This window comes from Aricia agestis, chromosome Z (genome assembly GCF_905147365.1).
Source record: "Aricia agestis chromosome Z, ilAriAges1.1, whole genome shotgun sequence".
Lineage (NCBI taxonomy): Eukaryota > Metazoa > Arthropoda > Insecta > Lepidoptera > Lycaenidae > Aricia > Aricia agestis.
The window spans coordinates 13,929,196-13,951,240 of record NC_056428.1 but is presented as its reverse complement, the minus strand read 5'-3'; the positions used below and the strand labels follow the sequence as shown (position 1 = coordinate 13,951,240).

At 34.8% G+C, this 22,045-nt stretch overlaps 2 protein-coding genes across 2 annotated transcripts; one reads left to right on the top strand and one right to left on the bottom strand.

The window, feature by feature from the left end:
* Positions 1–492: 492 nt before the first annotated feature.
* On the top strand, positions 493–10,264 carry LOC121738729 (phosphotriesterase-related protein). The gene is made up of 6 exons (XM_042130955.1): positions 493–825; positions 1,162–1,413; positions 2,088–2,345; positions 7,211–7,375; positions 7,974–8,191; positions 10,047–10,264. Exons 1-6 carry the CDS (start codon positions 804–806, stop codon positions 10,182–10,184), a joined length of 1,053 nt encoding a protein of 350 aa, XP_041986889.1. The 5' UTR covers positions 493–803; the 3' UTR covers positions 10,185–10,264.
* Positions 10,265–10,498: 234 nt separating this feature from the next.
* LOC121739092 (zinc finger CCCH domain-containing protein 15 homolog) lies at positions 10,499–21,792 on the bottom strand. The gene is made up of 7 exons (XM_042131414.1): positions 21,489–21,792; positions 20,844–21,045; positions 19,904–20,004; positions 18,945–19,076; positions 13,064–13,330; positions 12,394–12,618; positions 10,499–10,790 (listed from the first exon to the last, which is right to left on the bottom strand). The coding sequence occupies exons 1-7, from the start codon at positions 21,561–21,563 to the stop codon at positions 10,605–10,607; spliced, it is 1,188 nt and encodes a 395-aa protein (XP_041987348.1). The 5' UTR covers positions 21,564–21,792; the 3' UTR covers positions 10,499–10,604.
* Between the last annotated feature and the right edge of the window lie 253 nt (positions 21,793–22,045).

Genomic DNA, 22,045 nt, shown 5'->3' with positions numbered 1-22,045 from the left:
TAGGCGTTAATAATTAATTATAAGTAACACTGAAAGTAGTACCTACCGTAGACCGTAATTCTGGCATATAATAATTATGCCCTCCCATCCCATAGAGAAAAATAAACATACCTATACATACATATGCCACGCTACTTAGCGAAACGATCAAAACGCACAAAAGTGAGGCATTTTAAGTGTTTTGATAGTTTTTAACGTCAAGTGGAACGCACTGCTAATAAAAATTTATAACAAAAATACAATATTTTTTTTAATTTTTAGCAGTTATCTGTTATTCCACGGTCTCGAGAGTCGAGCATGGCAAAGAGAATGTCATATACTACGTAACAGATCATGGAAATCGCGGACACCTTTGACTCAGTCAGCTGTCATTTGAACGGTCCGGTCCGGGAGGCGGGAGTTGATCAGCCGATGCCCGATTGTCAAAATTAAAATGTCAAACTTTTGAGCATGTAGCGAAGACGTTAGCGTTTTAAAGATTAAGATATTTTTGATATTTTTATTAATTATTAAAGGTTTCCTAAGTATTTATAATGACCTATTCTTTATGAGCTTACAATATTTTGTATTATACAGCTTCCGCCAGAAGAAACAAGCATTTAATGCGACTATTGGCTACATGTTATCGTTGCTGTTATATAACACCTTGTAAACATAATTCATCTTTTATCACAATAACATAAAGTTTAGTCAATGAAGCTGATATAATTATCATAATTTAAATAACATACCATTGATAACGTCGTTTGCTACAAGATTTTGGGTTTTCCATTCTTATTTCGAATTTGAAATACATAGTAATAATGGCTTTGAAAGTACAGACTGGTAAGTTTATAATTATTATTTTTTTACATCTTTATCAAGTCACAAACAAACGAAAAAGAATAAAAATTAAATTACTGAAAATCCTCAACACCGTAATACCTCGATCGTGGGAATTGCACCAGGGTGCGGCTTGGGAGTTGATGGTTAATAACCGATAAACATTATTAAGTACTTTCAAATACAATTTCCAGTAACTACCATTTCAAATAACATTTGTGTGTACTGTTGAGCGTTGATATAAAGTTCATCTGCTATGTACAGTTGCAAAAACGCGTTTCCTCTCCATTCTGAGGTAGTGTCAATTATTGAGACTAAGAAATTACCCATCATTTACAGTTTTGGGACTTGTTGATCCCAGCGAGCTGGGCAGAACTCTTACACATGAACACTTGTCTATGGAGTTTACACATTTCTACCGCCAACCACCAAAAGAGATAGCAGACAAATTTGACACTGGATATGTTGTTGAAAAACTTGGATACTTACGACAATACCCGTATCATTCACGAAATAATTTGCTTCTCAATGATCAAGATGCAAATTCTGCTGTATTGTTTGATATGCACGATTTTCAACAGAGAGGAGGAGGTAAGATTTAACTTTTAGTTGATGATAATAACTAAGCATTTTATATTTTTAAAGACAATGTTGTAATATTTCTTAAATATTTTTATTACTTAAAGCAAGGGTTCCCAAAACTGTGCGCCGCGGCGCCCTGGTGCGCCATGGTAAAGCAAGAGAGGTGCCGTGAGTCGATCCTTCATCATTATCCGAAACCACAAATATTATGAATTTAAATTACTTATAATATTAATTTAAATGTAAAGCAGGTAGATGATTAAATATTTGTTTACTACTATTTACCTGCTTAACCTAACTATAATCATTAAAGGTGTTTATTTATGTATCTTTTTCCAATAGCTAGGTAGAGTAGGGCGCCGTGACAAAATATTTTACGTGTAACTGCACCGCAGGCTGAAAAAGACTGGGAACCCCTGGCTTAAAGAACTTCCACTTGCTAATGAAAAGATCTGCAATATATATATTAAATCATTACTTTTTCCTTGTCTGATATTTTATGAAAGTTGCTAGTAAGACAACAACAAAACACCTTTATACTTATACAATCTGTATTTATTTGTAAAGGGATTTACAGTATGTGACTCTATAATTTGTTGCTGTAAAAATAATTTCAAGAACTGGCGCACCACCTCCTAGCACTTCACAATAACACAATAATATTTTTATCTCCAATTTTCAAGGTACAATTGTTGAGAACACAACAGAAGGAATCAAGAGGGATGTAACATTTCTAAAGCGTGTATCAGAAGAAACTAAGGTCCACATAGTTGCTGGAACCGGGTTCTACATAGCGGATACTCAGGAGAGCAACTTACTGAAATACACTGAAGAGGCGTTGTACAATCATATGTTGAAAGAGTTGACTGAAGGTTGCATTGACAATCCATCTGTAAAAGCTGGATTTATGGGGGAGATTGCTAGTGTTTGGCCTATCAAGGGTAAAAATAAATAGTTATCTTCTTTAGTATAGGCAAAATATAGTAATTACTACAAAAAGCGAAATAGTAATAATTTTCATTAGTCAACTTTTGTGGAATAGTAGACTTTAATTTACGTTTTTTTCCGTCCGTCCGTTACGTGCATACTTGTGCACATGTATGCGTGCGTACTTGCGTGCTTGCATTTTTTTTTTTTTTTTTTTTTATTTATTTATTCATTCATTTCAAAAACTTAAAAACTAATACATTTTAAACCTCGCCAAACCAAAGTTTAACGGCGAGATACGCTCATTAACCTTTTTTTTTATACTATTCTATTGTATACATTGTTTACTAAAACTATAGTGGACTGAGTCAATATGCCAATTACCAAACATCTGCTTTTTAAAATCCATCACAAACAAAAATTCTTGGGCATTGTTTAACATCTGTTACTAAAATAATAGGATTCACAAGTTTAGTAAAAAACGTACATGTGGCGATTTCAACTTAAACTTTCTAAATGTTCTAAGCGGCCCTCGTCACCTGTGTGTCCACCACAAAAAGAAATAAAACAAAAATTGTAACTTAGAACTAAATAGTAAATATACAAGTAAATTAAAATAGAAAAATTGAATATATATTTTATACTTAGCTTAATCTATACATTTATATGATTTATACGATATGTCCGATGACAGACTCAAACATTTAGCACTTCGACTTTTAACTTTTTCTTAATAAGCTTTGGTGACAGTTTTTCCTCACCCCTTAATATATTGTATTTGTTACATATTTCAGGTACTAAATACTTATTTGTCCTCTCTCCATAGTAATTTTTAATTTTAGGTTTTATCAATCTTTGCTCTCTAGCCCTTTTAGTATTATATTTATTATCTATTGCTTTCTTATACTCGCTACTAAAGTAATATTGAATACCGATTAAATATTCAACTTTTTTATCAATGGGTAAGATATTACATGTTTTAAATAAGTTCTTATAATCTTTTTTACACTCTATTTTTTCCTTTTTACTTAATAAGTACTTAATTAATCTTAGTTGTATGCTCTTAACATTATTTAAATATGTAGTAAATGTTCGCCCATACACAATTAAACCATAGCTTAACAGAGAGTCTGCGAGGGCGAAATATACAACTTTTAAGGTGTCTACATTTAGTACTCTCTTGAGCTGATAGAATTTACCTAACACTGATCTTAGTCTGTTACATACATCTGATATGTGTTGTGCCCAGTTGAAATTTCTATCTATCCTTAAACCCAAATATTTAAAATTGTCAATATAAGAGATTGGTGTACAACTACATTTATCTTTATTTAAGTGAAGGCATTCATATGAGTGGCCTATTATTGTTAGATCGTTTACACTGACATTCTTTGCTCTACGATTATGTGGCGAGTGCAGGTGCATACATTGGGTTTTTTTTAGATTTAATATAATACCATTGTCGTGCGCCCACTTCGTTATGTTTTCGAAATCTTCCTGTATGTTCGCGCGCGCTTTTGATACATCCTTCGAGGCGTACACCACACTCATATCGTCCGCATACATAAATTCCTTACACTTCTTTATCACATTCACCACTCCATTCACATGCATGGTGTACCCGACGGGGCCGTAGACGGAACCGGTGGGCACACCCATACTCACATCCTCGTCATCGCCAGTTACCCCATCTATCACCGTTCGTATTTTCCTGCCGCTCAAATAATTCTTAAACCACATACTGGTCGGCCCACGTATACCACATTCATCCATCGCCTGTATTAATATATTATGATCAAGTGTGTCAAAAGCTTTTTTATAGTCTATGAAAAGGGCTATGACTTGTTTCCCAGAGTCTCTTCATTCACATAATCAGTGAAACTCAACAAGGCTGTAGTCGTCCCCCTGCCTCTCCTAAAGCCATGTTGTGTATCCGTGAGAATGTTATAATTTTCAAGGAATGTGCTTATTTGTTCTACGACTACTTTTTCTACTAATTTATCTATTACAGGCAGAATTGCTATTGGCCTATAATTTGCATACTCCGAATGACTGCCCGACTTGTAAATCGGTCGTATTATTGCACATTTCAGCTGGTCAGGATATACACTACTCTGTAAACACATATTAATAAGGTTTGTTAAGATAGGACTAAGCTGTTTTTTTAGATACTTAACATCTTGTACCCGTATATTATCTACACCCGCAGACTTACCACACGATAGAGTATTTATTAATTTTTCAACAGACGTTTCATTAATTTTCCTAAATCTAAAACTAATATTACATGGACTTATATATTCTATTCTTTTTAAAAATTGTGTATTACAGATATGCTTAATATTATGTATTTCTTTGGTAAAAGTCTTTGAAAAGTTATTACATATGTTGATTGTACTGTCGAGTTTTCCTAAATATTTTAAAATTATACTATCTACACTACTTTTCTCTACCCCTAACCAAGAATTTATATTTTCCCAAATTTTCCTAAAATCCCCCTTACAATTTAAAATTTCTGACTGTCTATATTTATTCTTTGCTATATTTATTAATTTATTTAATTTGTTTCTAAATTTAGTATACTCTAACCTTTTAACCATATTTCTAGGCTCATTTTTCCATACTTTGAATAAATAGTCCCTACGTGATATCATTTTATACAATCCCTGATCGATCCACGGCTGCCGTGTCCGTTTATTTTGTTTAATATTAATACTAATCTTACTGTCCCTGTAGAACTCATCGAATATTTGGCATAATTCGTTATATAATTTAAGTGGACATGTTAGCCCGTACAATTGTGTCCAGTCATACTCATCGAATTTTTTAGTTAATATTTTTTCATTAATTACATTTTTAACTCTATAACTTTTTGAATTTAGATTATCTCTATAATTATTATTATTTGAAATTTTAATAGACAGTCCCACCGCGTAGTGATCCGACGCATGCACCTCCAGGACGAACGATAGCGCTCGGCGCTTGTGGCATCTCGCTCGCACCCACACGTGGTCCAGGCACGATGTCTCGCTCCTGCCGTCGACGATCGCCTCGCGCGTTACTTCCGAACTCGGTATAGCGCACTGCAGTCCTAGTTCGTACAATGTGTCTTTGTACTTTCTTGTAACCGGGTTTTCTACTCCATTCAAGATATTTATGTTAATATCTCCAATTAAAATAATTGTCTCAGATTTAGGGATATTTTTAATTAATCGTTTTATTTCTTGTAAAAATGTCATTTTGTTATTTTGAGGCGGTCTGTATATGGCAATAATATGTGTTCTACTTTTTTCTTCGATCAGCTGGCCATGCAATAATTCCGACGATCCCGTAATTCTTCCTTGTGTATCAAACGTCAATTCTTTCTTTGCGTAAATTAATATACCTCCTCCTCTTTTTTTATCTCTGCTTAATATATGGCTATTGTAATTATTTATTTTGTAGTATGCTAGGTCTTCGTTTTGAATATTTATTTCACTCAATATTAATATGTCTATTAAATACCTATTTTCTTCTAAAATTATCAATAATTCGTTAAAGTTTTTTCTAAGGGACCTTATATTTAGGTGCATTATATTTATATGTCCGTATCTTTGACTTAATTCTGTATTTAAATTTTGAATATTCATGTATCTTTTGAATTCAAAGTCGCTAAATATCGTATCATCTTGTAGATTATCGAATGTAAAAAATAAAAAATCAGGTAGTGTTTACACGTCGCGCTGTTTGCACTATTTTGGATTTTGAGCCTCTTCAAAGTCATTAAGTACTTGTTCGCTCTTTATATTATAAATACTTTTTTCGTCGTTATTCTTTTTCATTAAAATATTTCCATTTTGCACCCATATATATTGGTAGCCTTTAGGTCTCATCATGCTTCTAGTCATCCACAATAGTTGTCGCTTAAACTTTGGTAATGATTCGTTAATGAATATTTGAGTTTCGTTACCGTTCTTATATATTAAGTTGTTCGTAATTTTCTTACTTTCAGTTGAAAAAACTTTTCTCGCCGCCATCCATTTGGATCGATCATTTTTTGTGCGCAACTTGACTTGAATTATTCGTGGTCTTGAATCATCCTCTTTGGCTTTCCCCATTCTCTCTGCTTCCTCCACATCTTCCGGGTTAAGATGCAATACCTTAGCTACCTCTTTCACAACTTGGATTGTGTCTTCATTAATTTTGTTCTCGAGTCCGCTTATTTCAATATAATTTTCCTTCTCTTTAATTTCTAATTCTTCCAATCTCTCTTCCAATGCCCTGTTGCATTTTTCCAAGTATGTGTTTTTTTGTTCTAAGGCTTTAATTTTCTTTTCAGCCACTTCTTTGAATTCGGTCATATTCTGATACATCTCTGCATAAAAATCGACGGTTTCGGCTAGCTCAACTAACTTCTTCTCCATATTGTAAATAACCTCTAGCTTCCTGTTAACCTCAGCTAGAACGCTCTCCCCAGATTCCTCGCTTGGGTTCAGGTTTATTTGGGAGGTCGAGCCGGTGTTTTCCTTAGAGCAATCTTCACACTTTTCCTTCATTGCAAATTGTTTATAATTACGCACACATTTTTTGTGGTACATGCCCTCACAGCCACCTTTACATGTAATTATATCGTCTTTGTTCACGGACACAAAAAGCTTACACTTCTTACACTGCCTCATTTTAGGTTATTTGAGTTTTTAACTACCAGATAAAACAAAGGGTAATAAACACAGTAAACAAAGGATAGCAAACAAAGGATAAATACACGTCCGTACGCTGAGCGTGCGCGCTGACGACGTGCGTGCGTACTTGCGTGCTTGCATGCGTGCGTGCTTGCATGCGAGCGTGCGTGTGTGCGTTCGTACGTGCATTTCAAGTGCAATATGGGCAACATTTACAGATTTTGAACGCAAAGCGATAAAGGCAGCTGGTGAGCTACAGGCGCAGCTGGGTTTCCCTGTCAGCTACCACCCTCACCGAGTGCCCGAGGCCCCGTTTGAGATCATCAGATTGTACCTGGAGGCCGGTGGCAGACCTGACAAAGTTGTTATGTCACATTTAGACAGTAAGTTCCAAAGGCACTAGGCGACATTGCTCTGCAGCGAAGCGACTCTTCACGTTCCAAAGAATTGACGTCTTGTGTCGCGTAGCATTGCTGTCGCTTAGTGTAGCTCACCTCAATCCTCATACAAATTCATACAAATAATTTTTTGCCGTGAAGTTTTAGCACCACTCCGCTGTGTAGTTACACTTAGGCCTACCTAACGGAAGGTATATTAACTTTATGATTAATATAAATGCGAAAGTGTGTCTGTCTATCTGTCAGTCTGTCTGTTACATCTTCACGCCCAAACCGCTGAACTTTAAGGGCATTGAATATATTTTATCCCGGAAAAATGTACGGTTCCTGCGCGATAAACGAATTGTGGCGCAACGGAGTTGCGGGCGTCAATGTTTTTTTTTTTTTTTGCTGAAGGCAGGTCAAATAGCCCTGATGTCACTGCGACCCTTGAGGATCTATTGTGACTGTCATTGAGTATGTTATAAAGTTAAGATTTTAACCCATCAATCCCCAAGCGGCACCGGGCTGTCGCATAACAATTGAAAATCTATTGTGTCTGAGATTCCCACTATCGAGGTATTAAAGAGTAATATATTTATAGGAACCATCTCAAACCCAGAAACACTACTAGAATTCTCTGACCTGGGGACGTACTGCCAATTCGACTTGTTTGGTACTGAGGTCTCATACTACCAACTCAAAAACGATATCTATATGCCGTCTGACGCCCAGAGAATAGAAATGGTACGACATCTAGTGGACAATGGCAAAGTGGACAGAATACTGATGTCTCATGATCTCCACACTAAGCATAGACTGGTAAGTTTTAGGCCCCTAAGGCTGCGTTTCCTCCAGACATGTGTTGCGAGGGATGTGTTTTTTAGAGCCAATAGAATCGTTAATGTGAGCTTGCCATGACATCGCTCAGTGCGGCGATCTTAAAAACACATTCCTCGCAGCAGATCTCTGGTGGAAACGAAGCCTAAAGGCCAGTTTCACCATGAAGCTAATATAGAGAGGAGGTGTCGTAATCGAATTTCCTTAAGAAACGACGCGTGACAATTTGCGGGGTCAGGGGGTGTCAAGCCCCGCTCACTTTTCAATATTTCATCTATCGGCTAAAAGCAAAACTACTAGCTTAGGTCGATGTTGATGTTACTACGTAGTTCAGCTATCTAACACTAGATGTCAAAATTCTTCTATATATATATATATATATATATATATATATATATATATATATATATATATATATATATACAGTGTGTAACAAAAATAAGTGATAATACTTTAGGATGTGTACGTGTTCCTTGTAGAGAGTTCACTGTGAAAGTAGCAGCTCTGAAAAACGAAAATTTTTTTTCACTTTTGTATGGGCAAGGGCCCGAGCGTCATGAGTTTCCCCATACAAAAGTGAAAAAAAATTTTGGTCTTTCAGCGCTGCTACTTTCACAGTGAACTCTCTACAAGGAACACGTACTCACCCTAAAGTATTATCACTTATTTTTGTTACACACTGTATATATATATATATATATATATATATATATATATATATATATATACAGGGTGTAACTCGTACACACCCTAAAGTATTATCACTTATTTTTGTTACACACTGTATATATATATATATATATATATATATATATATATATATATATATATATATATATATATATACAGGGTGTAACAAAAATAAGTGATAATACTTTAGGGTGTGTACGAGTTCCTTGTAAAGAGTTCACTTTGAAAGTAGCAGCGCTGAAAGACGAAAAAAATTTTTCACTTTTGTATGGGCAAGGGCCCGAGCGTCACGAGTTTCTCCATACAAAACTGAAAAAATTTTTTCGTCTTAATTTTCGTTTTCTCGAACGGACTATACTATCGATAGCAAAATACTATACTATCGATACTAAAATATACATCACTATCACACGCACACATTGACAGATCGAAAATGGTCACGCATTTTCGGGTTATCAGGTGGTCTATACGACAGTATATACCTATTAAGTCTATGGTAGTAATAGTATGCTAAAATGTAATGGTAAATCATAATCAATAATAATAAATCGACTCGCATCGACATTGCATCCGCATTCCGCACGGATCAAAATCTTTTGATTTGACTATAATGAACCAACTCACGCACACAGTCGCACTTGCTTCTGTGTGAATAAAAGTGCACTGAATTACATGAAACTTGAAATTATGCGTACGACGTAAACGCTCTTAACTTATAATATTTCTGTCTCCGTTTCATGCAAAATAGAGACAGAAATATTATTTAATTACTGTCAAAATTTAGACCAATCATAGAGCCTAACCGCGTCTTGAGACCGGGTCGCATCTTAAGTACTGACTATTTATACCAGCCTTAGAATTCGTTGTATGAAACAATGTGAAACCTCGCACAATCGTCCGCACCGTACGCGCCGCATTTCGTGAACTATGCGGTGCGTTCGACGCGCACGGCACGTGCAATACTGACAAATGTACAGTCAAGTCTAGAAAAGAGCGTATTCCCTCTTAAAAGGCCGGCAACGCACCTGCAGCTCTTCTGATGTTGCCAGTAGTTGCTTTCCATCAGGCGACCCGTTTGCTCGTTTGCCCCCCTTATTTCATTAAAAAAAGTCAATTTTACTCAACTAATTATTTTTATCTCTTTCAGATAAAATACGGAGGACATGGCTACAGCCACATATTCTCAAACATTCTCCCGTGGATGAAGATCAAAGGTTTCTCACAGGAAACCATAGATACCATCACTATACAGAACCCTGCAAGATGGTTAGCTATTAAGATATAATCAAGAATAATAATTAATTGTATTATTCTTATATTTATATGCATTTTGCCTTTGCTACAAATATATTAAATAAAAATATATTTCTATGTTTTATACTTTACTATTGTTGAGAAAATATACTATATTTGTTTTTTAAAACTTTTTAAATAATTCTTTCCAGCAATGTTAGGAAAAATCAAAAGCCCAGACTTTCGTGACTTCTTTAACCCATCAAATCCCATGCGGCACCCGGGAGCCGATTGAAAATCTATTGTGTCTGTGATTCCCACGATCGAGGTATTACGTAGTAAAATATGAAAAGTGAAAACACAGACTATTTATTTACATTTTTATTAGCGCCAATATTTTAGCTTAGTAAAATCAAAAATACTTGCCAATTTGTATGTTACAAACAAAAAATAAAAAAAAATGTATATACACTTAGTCTTCTAGGTCTAGGTTCTGTAGTTCTTCGTCTAGGTCTTCATCGAGGAAGAGGTTTTCGTTGATGGGCACTGCCCCGCCCGTGTCTGGAGTTTCACCAGTCTCCTCCGTCTCTCCGTTCTCTAGACCTCGACCGAGCTGCTGCAATCTGTCTTCAGTTGCTTTTGTGCCGGTATCATCAGCCTGTAATATTAAAATATTGCTTTATAGTTTAGCAGTATACCAGAAAGATGAGAGATATTATAATAATTATTGTGTATAAAAACTTTGGAAAACCCCATGCAGCCTAGCTTAGTCGAGAATGGTTAAAAATGTACACTCTATTGTACGCATAACAATAATTATTGTCTTACAATACAATGAGGAGCTAGTATTATTAAAGTTCAACTTTGAGCTGTCTTAGCACCCGGCATCGTGTTGTGTTTCTGTCGATATAAGCAGCTATTGCTGCTTCTACAATAACATAGTAAAAGGAGGGGAAGTAAGTTATCTTCATACAAAGGCATCGCGCGCGGCTTGTTTGTGTGCGCCATAGTATCGGCGGTGCCTTTGTATGAAGATAACTTACTTCCCCTCCTTTTACTATGCTATTGTAGAAGCAGCAATAGCTGCTTATATCGACAGAAACACAACACGGTGCCGGGTGCTAAGACAGCTCAAAGTTGAACTTTAATAATAGAACTTCCTCATTGTGTTGTAAGACAATAATTGTTATGCGTAAGTTAAGTTACTTCCAATAATTCATAATAGATGTCGTTGTTTGTCAGCTACATCGCGCAAGTGCTAGTAACATTTCGTTTTTATAAAAAGTGGTAAGGACCTTCACAAGTTAGTTATGTATCACATAGATCAACATAAAAAAATACGTAACATGGAGGCGCCTAAATAAGCGCAGTACGGCAAAATCCTGACTTACAAACAAATGTCTATCTTGAGTCATTACATTATTAGGCTGCGTTTCCACTGAAGCGGAGCGGAGCGGAGCCTGAATTGACCAACCATGCTATTCCAGCGGTATCACAGCGAAGATTTCGAGCATGGTGATTGGTCAATTCGGCTCCGCTCCGCTCCAGTGGAAACGCAGCCTTAAGGCGGGGATTAATCTCAATCCAAAACGATAACTTTGCACACAACCAAAGACCAAGCGTATACGCATCGCAATAAGATTCATTTTAGCTTAGCCTAAAACTGTAGTCACTCGAGCGAATCTTCTCTATTTATCATGTTTTTTTTAAATATCTTTGGAAATAAACATTAAGAAACAAAATTGTTCGGTTAAAGAGTTTTTAATATAGATTTACTAACAATTTATTCAAATAAAATGTATAATTATCCTAGTTAATACTTATATTTTGATGAAATAGATTTTTATCGGAGGTGAGTTTGTAAATTAATTACAGCCAAAGTATTACGTTTTATTAAAATGTTTATGGTTTAAGGTATTTTAAATATTGTGCTTTATATCTCATATTTTTAAAACTTCGTAATTATATTGGAACTAGGTAAACCGGAAGTCGCGGAATAACAAATTGAGGTTTATCCTCGCCTTAAGAGCAGTTTTATATCACAGCACAGTTTAAATCTGATCGCACAGTTGTCAGCACCTAAGCGCCACATTTTAAAATTCGTTGTATGAAATGATGTGAAACTCCAAAAAGTTATCCGCACCGTACGCGCCGCATTTCGCGTACTATGCGATGCGTACGGTGCTGACAAATGTGAGATCAGCGTTAAACTGCATCAAGTTAAGTCTCGCTGTAAACTGAAGCACAGTTTCTAAACTCACCTCAGCCTCCAATCCCATAAGTTCCAGCTCAATATCTCTGTACTGGTTCGTGTCCGGTTCCTCTCCATCATCATATTTGGCCAGGTCGAAGGTCTCGTCACCGTCCTCATCAGCATCAGCCGCCAACGCTGGGTCGAAGGAGAACATCTCTCGTCCAGACAGACCGACGGCCCGACCGGCCTTAAAGTCGCTACGCTTCTGCTCTTCCGCCTTGTTCTTGGCGTCCTGTAAAAACAAGCAGGAATGAATAACTATTCTCTATTGCATTTACATATTATAATCTTAAAATTATTGAATGAATAAAATAATTTTCTTTTTTGCATTTACACACTGTAATCTTAAACACAAAAGGCAGCTTTAAACATCAAAGATTTGTGTATTTAGGACATAACTTGTAGAATATGATGGTAAATGGTAATGCAATAAAGTCAATTTATCTACAAAAAAAAGTCCAATAAGGTTTGGGTGTCTCTGCCATTGCCCACTTCATTACGTTGTGACAATTTCTTGGATTTTTTCAACACGTAACTTCTGTGTTCAACAATCATTGTAATATTTCAGCACGAGCTTTGATTTTATTTAGTTATCGCGTGGACGCAACTATAATGTTATACAATACTTTATTACATTGCAATGAGCAAATTAGGACATGCTTTAAGTAACCACTCACATGTTTATCTTTAATCTTCTTCTTTTTCCATGCAAGGAAGGTTTCAAGCGTGATCTTAGTTTGGTTCGGCCCTAGCGCAGCTCGCTCTCTTTCTATTAGGTCCACGAGAGATATTTCATTCTTCTTTTCTTCCATCTTCTTCTTGTCTCGTTTCAGTACGAAGCCCGGAGGTAGGGCGTGCCGGTATATACACTTCCCACCGGAAGGACATTCCCAGAACCATCCATATTTCGATTTCTCCACAGCCTCCAGAAAATGCTTGCAAATCTGTAAAAAAAATTAAGTAAAATACAAAATGACGATTTTCAGAACACCATTGCAATAAGTTAAATTTAACAATTTATTTATTTACTAAAGTCACAATGGGGATTGTCCATTTTTTTTTAATTTTGCTCATTACAAAAACATTTCGAGGAATAAGGTCAGTGATCGTTTTTCTGTATATAAACGAAAAAAATACCCATTAGTTACTTATATTTTTGAACAAATATGTATAACCTTTGTTTGACCTTCAATGGCGTTAAATTAGCAATAAATTCGACCAACATTACGTTTCAAACTTTTGGTAAGCTTCTCGTATCAGCTTTCACATTATGAGAACTTGCATTTGACGAACCAGCCATTATAAATAAGATTGAAAGGAAAAAAACATACTGCAGAGGTCAATAATTATTGGCCGCCGATGATGACGTCAGAGCGAAACTTTAAAAATTTATTGAGGAAAAACTAGCCAATGAATTTCAAAATTATTTCATTTATATTCTTGAAATACCCTATTTTAACTAAAAAAAATATAAAAAGTGCATGTGATTTTTTTTGGACAATGCCCATTTCGCTACGAATAATAAAAACTAAGGAAATGTAACTCCCATAAGTACTGCAACCATTTTGAATTTGGTTCTTTTTTGCACGCTAAAATATGACAATAGCTACGAAACACCAACATTCAAATTTAGTGCCCCGTGTATTATTTTCCTCTATGAAATTAAGGAAATAAAGCCGTTGACAATAACTGTCACTTGTATAAAAACACAAAATTGTGTACCGAATACATGCATAAAGTATGCATGTATTCAGGTCACATTTTGTAGACTCGCGGACAAAATTTTTGACACAGTTACTCCTCCTTAGTTTTTTATTATTCATAGCAATTTCACCAAAAAAAAACAAAAATTTTGTAGTTTCACTAGAACACAGATGCTTAATCAGTAATCAGTTATCATGAAGAATTCTTATACAAGAAGAAACTGCCTGCCTACAAATTGACAAGTCAGAATGATTTTTAAACAGATATCTTTGATCTGTATCGTTCATATCACACGGTTATCGGTTAATCCATTTTGTATACCAGCACATTCAATGCCACCACGATTTTCTAGTAGTTCCCAGCGATGCCGCCCTATAAAATACGCAAACATGCTTAGGTGTGCTCTCGGCACTGCAGGATGAAATTACGTAGCACGATAGGCGTGTTCACTGGCACTGTAAAGAGGTAAAATCATAAAAAGCTTTTTTTCTTAGTTAAAAATAGTTAAACATTTGTCCTTGAGTTACTGCAGATATATTTTGTTTTTAGAAGTTTTTGTGGTTTTGAAGGTTTAATTATGGCAGCAAATGGATTCCGAGGTACTTAAGTATTTATACGTAATTTGATCTGAATGTCAATCTTTGGTTACTTATGATTTTTTAGAGAATAGAAAATATGAGCTGGAAACAGGGGAATATGATGATGATGTGACGCAAACAGAGAGTCCCCCATAAAATAAACGTCCAAAAGTAGAAGGTGTGTCTATAACTCATGTTTCTTATCTCAATTTGTTTTAAAATTTTTAGTGCACTTATGTTTTACAATTTAACACAATCCAAATCCACAACATGGTGGATTATTGATAAATTGTTAATCATTCGGTACATGTTGGTATCTACTTTGTGATATTATGCAGGTGCAGGTGCCTATACTTAGATAGCACATTCTATTGTCAATATTTACGTATTACGCGTTTCAACGTACCCGTGCTTGTGCTGTTTTATGTAATTTACTAGCTGTTGCCCGCGACTTCGTCCGCGTGGACTTTAGTTTATAGTTGTTCCCGTACATCGATTGAATCGTTTACGCGCAAATCAGAAAAGTATATTATGTGGGAACCGCACATTTTTCCGGGACAAAAACATTCCTTGTCCCAGATTCAAATTAGTATCTCCAATCTCCATGCCAAATTTCATCAAAATTGATTAAATAGTTTAGGCCAGGGCTTCCCTAACTTAACCATATAAATGTCCAAATAGTGTTTTATGATAACCTATGTTGGGTAGGCTAGTTCTAAAATTAGAAAGTATTTTTGGGGGCTGGGTTGAGGGGCGTCGTAAAGAAATGGCAAAGTCCCAAGGGCGTCACAGTACAAATAAGTTTGGGAAGCCCTGGTTTAGGCGATGATCATAAAAGTTTATTGTGCAGTAACCGTACATTTTTCCGACAAAATGTATCCTATGTTCTTTTTTGGGACTCAAAGTATCTTTATACCAAATTTCAGCAAAATGGGTCCAGACGTTTACGCGTGATGTCGTGACCACGCGAAATATAACATTCTGCGCGGCTTCGCCCGCGTAAATTAGATATTTCACAGACAAATTAGTCCACAAAAAATAGCCTATGATTCTTTACGTGGTCTACTTCTTATCTGTGCCAAATAACAGAAACATTGCTCCAGTAGTTCGTGAGATAAGCCCTTTCAAATAATTTCCCCCGTTTTTCCACACTTTCCTCTATTCTTTCGCTCTTATTAGTCTTTGCGTGATAAGATATAGCCTATAGCCTTTCTCAATAAATGGACTCTCTAACATTGAAAGAATTTTTGAAATCGGACCAGTAGTTCCTGAGATAAGTGCGTTCAAATAAGCCCTTTCAAATAATTTCCCCCGTTTTTTCCACACTTTTCTCTTCTATTAGTTTTAACGTGATAAAATATAGCTATAGCCTTTCTCGATAAATGGGCTATCTAACACTGAAAGATTTTTTTAAATTGGATCAATAGTTCCTGAGATTAGCGCGTTCAAATAAGCCCTTTCAAATAATTTCCCCCGTTTTTTCCACATTTTCCTCTATTTCTTCGCTCCTATTAGACTTAGCGTGATAAAATATAGCCTATAACCTTCCTCGATAAATGGAATATCTAACATTGAAAGAATTTTTAAATCGGACCAGTAGTTCCTGAGATTAGCGCGTTCAAATAAGCCCTTTCAATTAATTTCCCCCCGTTTCTTCCACACTTTCCTCTATTTCTTCGCTCCTATTAGTCTTAGCGTGATAAAATATAGCCTATAACCTTCCTCAACAAATGGGCTATCTAACACTGAAAGAATTTTTCAAATCGGATCGGTAGTTCCTGAGATTAGCGCGTTCAAACAAACAAACTCTTCCGCTTAATAATATTAGTATAGATTATAATTTTATTATATTTTTTGTTCAAATTATAAAAAATACAATATATTTTATTATATTCGCAGTATAAATTTAGTAAATTGACCAAACAATATTGGACGACCTCTGTCATGGCTCAGTTGGTAGCGCGGCTTTGCGGAATGGGGATTGTCCATTTTTTTTTAATTTTGCTCATTACAAAAACATTTCGAGGAATAAGGTCAGTGATCGTTTTTCTGTATATAAACGAAAAAAATACCCATTAGTTACTTATATTTTTGAATAAAAATGTTTAACCTTTGTTTGACCTTCAATGGTGTTAAATTAGCAATAAATTCGACCAACATCACGTTTCGAACTTTTGGTAAGCTTCTCGTATCAGCTTTCACATAATGAGAAATTGCATTTGACGAACCAGCCATTATAAATAAGATTGAAAGGAAATTTAAAACATACTCAGAGGTCAATTGTCCGCCGATGATGACGTCAGAGCGAAACTTTAAAAATGTATTGAGAAAAAACTAGCCAATGAATTTCAAAATTATTTAATTTATATTCTTAAAATACCCTATTTTAACGAAAAAAAAAATAAAAAGTACATGTGATTTTTTTTGGACAATGTCCATTAATAATAATATTATTATTACTAATTCTGTCTCGCTTTCATGCCAAAACTACTGAACCGATTGCAATGAAATTTTGTACATAGATATTCTAGAGCCTGAGAAAGGACATATGCTACATTTTGATGTGGGGAAATATCTTATTTCCATGAAAATATCGATGAAAATTAATTCGCATTGTAGTTCTTACATGTGACAGCAAATGTCGTTTTTATTGCCGATGGCTCCGTAACTCAGTTGGTTAAGCGCGTGGTCAGCGCTCATCCCGGGGGTCCTGGGTTCGAGTCCCGCAGGCGGAACAAAAAGTTTTCAATGTTCCTGGGTCTTGGATGTATATTAAATATTATATAATATGTATCATAATAATATTTCAAAAATCTTAAATATATTTTATGTATAATATTATAAAAAATCCAGAAATATATGGATGCAATGAACATTTTAGTTCTAATATATGACAACAGATGGCGTTTTATTTTTTACTTCATTGTAACATAGAACTAATCATACTTATTATGTTTTTGTTTATAGTTTTTAATACGTTAGAATATTATGTTTAATAATATTATCACTTGGTAGAATAATAATCAATCTATCTTATCTTATAGAACTCCTACTGCATTTCTAATATAATATGTGACAAGTTGACAATAGAAGGCGCTCTAAAATAAAGGAGTTCGAGTGTACCGTGTTGGCCTATATTCCATCCAGAAAATATATCAATTCAATCAACATTTTAATTCTAATATATGAAAACAGATGGCGTTTTATTTTTTACTTCATTGTAACAGAACTAATCATACCTACTTTATTATATTGTTTTTATTCATAACTAGCTCTTGCCCGCGACGTCGTCCGCGTGGACTTTAGTTTATAGCGCGCGGTGTCAACAAAATTTGTGTCAAATTTAAAAACTTTTTAAAACCCTGGTAAGTGGTACCACTGGTACTCCTCTTAGGGCCGCGCTACACCGGAATGGCAGCGCTGAAAGTGCTCGCCTCGCCGCTGCCATTCCGGTGTAGCGCGGCCCTTAATTAATCAAAATAACCAAAAACAGATGTGCAGTGTGTACATAATCTATACTAATATTAAAATTGCGAAAGTATCTCTGTCTGTCTGTCTGTCTCGCTTTCACGCCAAACGCCAAAACTACCGAACTACCGAACCGATTGTAATGAAATTTTGTATACAGATAGCCTAAAGCCTGAAAAAGGACATAGGCTACTTTTTTACTGGAAAAAAGGGTTGTAAGGGGGTGAAAATGCGTAAATTTGTTCAAATTAAGTTAGTTCCAAAAATTCATAATAGATAGCGCCGTGCGTCTCCTACATCGCGCTGACGCTTGCTCAAAAGTCTTTCTATAAGAGGTGGTATCATATTCTTACGTTCAAGTTTCGATTTTTTTCGATTGTTATATCTATTCTACGTTATTAAATAACTCAGTAATTTATCTGTGCAGTGACGTAACCTTAAACCTATCAATGATAAATAGTTTATGGGTAAAGTTGTAATTGGGGGGCTAAATAAGCTTTAAAATTTGGCATAAAATATAAAGTTAATATAAAAAATGAAATTCTTATTGTGTGCACACTGCACAGCTGTTTTGATTTAAGGGGTACCAGGGTTTTTTTATAAAAGCTTTTGACACCAATTTTGTTGACATCGCGCGCTATAAACTGAAGTCCACGCGGACGAAGTCGCGGGCAACAGCGAGTGTGTTAATATAATACACAATTCGTACTAGTCATAAGTAACTACTTATACTATACCTATAGTATAACTTAGTATGCATAGAAGATTATCAATGAATGCCACAGCTCAAATAAAAGTATGTACTTACAATATCAGTGGTAGGTCTTTGTTTGTCGCCTTCTCCGTGTTTCTTCTCCACAACCTCTTTGAGCTTTTCTTCATCCCAATTGTCCATAGTATCGTCGTCTCGCATATCAACATAAAGAGACCTTTTCTCGGCCTGAAATACAATAAATTGTCTATACTAATATTATAAAGAGGTAAACTTTGTTTGTTTGTTTAATTGTAATGAATAGGCTCAAAAATTACTGGACCGATTTTAAAAATTCTTTCACCATTCAAAAGCTACATTATTCACGAGTAACATAGGCTACTTTTTATTTTGGAAAATATAGGGTTCCATAAGATATTTCAGTTTTTCGGAAACAACCAGAACATTTACTTATTTTGCGTACACTGCCCAAACTATAAAAGATAGAACCATACAATGTTGTATTAGATAAAGAAAGTGAAATAGCTATTCAATTATTATAATATTACTAGCCGACCAGGCAAACATTGTTTTGCCATATAAATTATTTCTAGTATCTATTTAAAAAGTAGATAAAAACCTATTTTCAGGCCTAACTAATGTACATGATACATAAAAATTCATTAAAATCAATAATTGAGCCGTTTTGGAGAAATTCGTGCAAAAAAACTGTGACACAAGAATTTTATATATGTATTAGAGATACATTAGGAAGTAACAAATTTACTCTTTTCCTAATAAAAATATCCACATAGTGTTTAGAATTACTTAATGTGCTGTGTCCTTGTCTGATACTTTAAAAATGTTTCTTGACAGATAAGAATAAAAGTAGTAAAGTAAAATATACATAGTAAAGATCTTTCTAGTAAATTAATAAGTAATTTGCATGGCATGTTTCACATGCCACGCAAAGCCAGAAACATGTCAATTTATTAGGATTGAGTACATGTTTTTAAATGCCATTAAATTTTATTACTTTTTTTTGTAGTAATAAATAGATTAAAATATTATGTTACCTTTCTTTCAATAGTAAGGTCATGGGAGAACTTGCACCGGTCTCCTTTTGTGCACTGGCCCTGCTTGAAGAAAGCACAAACCACTGATTTTGGATCAGTACCTGGAAACAGAAGTTAATAGATCATTAGTCAAATAGTAAAATGTGTAAGTGTTTGATTTTTTACAATTTTTAAACTACAAATTACTTAAGTAATTGAAAAGTTCAACATTATAATGGGCATTATATCAACCTGTGAGTATCTCCCCCCCCCCCCCCCCCCCCAAAAAAAAACATAAAGATTGTTAAATATTGAGTAGGAGAATTAAAAAAGGGATATATTCATAACATAGGTATATACTTGATAAATAAGCAAATGATAAGGGGTCACAAAATATTTTTTCTTAGCAGAAGGGTTGCATCATAAAAAGGTTGAAAAACACTGCACCTACAACTTTGTTGTGTCTCAATTTGTTTACTGCACAGGAATCATATATTTTTGATGATCAATACTACATTGCTATGTGCTTTCCTAGGACTCAAAGTATCTCCATACCAAATTATATGATTATCAACTAACGGCCATTCCCAATATTTGATCTATCTCTGGTTTTGCCCTACTAGAGATAGGAATAGCTCAGATTAGACATTAGAGACATATATTTTATGTCAATTGTGAGCTATTCCTATCTCTAGTAGGGCAAAACCAGAGATAGATCAAATATTGGGAACGACCGTAAGAGGCTTTAGAGTGCAGCCATGTGATATAAATGGTTTTTGTCAATTCACTTGAATATAAATACGAAAAGTCTTAGAACTAACCATAAGCTATTGAAAGAGGCATAGGATGATAAGAAATACATTAAATGTCCAGCCAAATGAGTGAAACAATTAATTTCTCTTTTCCTATAGAAATATGCATAGCAGACAGATTCCTTGTAACATAATAGCATTTTCTTTACCTTTTTCAACCTTTTGAGTTTGCACCGGTTTGAAGAGCATTGCCATTTCTTTCTGTTCCTTCAGTTTTTGCTCTTTCTCCTTCTTCTTATCATCCATAGGCTTGGCGGGATGGATGCCGCCGCTCTTCACCTGCTTTTCAACTTGCTGAATAAACTTTTGCTGCTTGGCTCCTTTCTTGTTTTTTATACCAAATGTTTTATCCTGTAAAATATTAAAGTACATTTAACCTATCAAGCCCCAAGCTGCAGCCAGCTGCCATCATAACAATTGAAAATCTATTGTGTCTACGACGCCCACAATGAACGAGTTAAACCAAGAATTTTTCTCTTCAATGATGTTAGGTAAAGAATAATATCAAAATTACATAATAACATTATTGATGTATCATACTTTATTCCACATACTCTAAATCTTCACAGCCTTTGTACCTTTGGTAATACAATATTGCAATCAGTAATCAAACTGAGCAATATTAATATTGCAACTGAGTCATCTAAGTAAGAATGTAGTCTATGTTTTAAAAATTGTTGAAAGACCCAAACTTCAGAATAGAATAAACTAACCCCTTATCAATATGCTATGATATGAACGCTATGAGCATTCAACTATTTTATTTTACTCAAAGAAATCTCTGAAATACTTACTTCTATCACTTTTTCTTTCTTTTTCTGCTCCGTTTTCTTGCTGCCGGCTGCATTGCCAGCTTTCTTTGGCGGCATGGTTAGGTTTGGTTGTGCAGAGAGCTTCTAGAATTATAGTAACTGTACCTATCTCTTGGTTACAGAAACAAAAGCAGCAGATGAAATACTCAGTTAATAATACATAAGAATACAACTTAAACTTGTTGAAAAGGCTAATAAGTTTTCCGTCATCTATTCATCTGTATATTTTGTAGAAAAGAAATTAATGCACACGAAACGACATTTGGGTTTTTGCAAACGACAAATGGCCAAAGAGAATGTCATACAACCATAGACTTAATATGTACTGTCGACACTGTCGTACATACAACCATAGACTTAATATGTACTGTCGTACATACAAGTTACAACGAATACTATACTCACAAGGAGTATTACATATACTACGTAACAAGAGGTCGGACTTAGAAGAAAAAAAATTAACATTTATTATTTTTTTTAAATTAAAACTAAAGTTAAATTTTTTAAGTGCAAAACCTTCCACTCTAAACATACAAAAA

Excerpts from the sequence above, each read along its gene's own strand:
- LOC121738729 (XM_042130955.1), top strand. The coding sequence starts at position 804 with ATGGCTTTGAAAGTACAGACTG. Across the intron at positions 1,414-2,087 it reads TTTTCAACAGAGAGGAGGAG|GTACAATTGTTGAGAACACA; the intron begins GTAAGATTTAAC and ends CCAATTTTCAAG. Across the intron at positions 2,346-7,210 it reads TAGTGTTTGGCCTATCAAGG|ATTTTGAACGCAAAGCGATA; the intron begins GTAAAAATAAAT and ends CAACATTTACAG.
- LOC121739092 (XM_042131414.1), bottom strand. The coding sequence starts at position 21,563 with ATGCCGCCAAAGAAAGCTGGCAATGCAGCCGGCAGCAAGAAAACGGAG. Across the intron at positions 21,046-21,488 it reads AGAAAGAAAAAGTGATAGAA|GATAAAACATTTGGTATAAA; the intron begins GTAAGTATTTCA and ends AATATTTTACAG. Across the intron at positions 13,331-18,944 it reads AAAGACCTACCACTGATATT|ATTTGCAAGCATTTTCTGGA; the intron begins GTAAGTACATAC and ends TTTTTTTTACAG.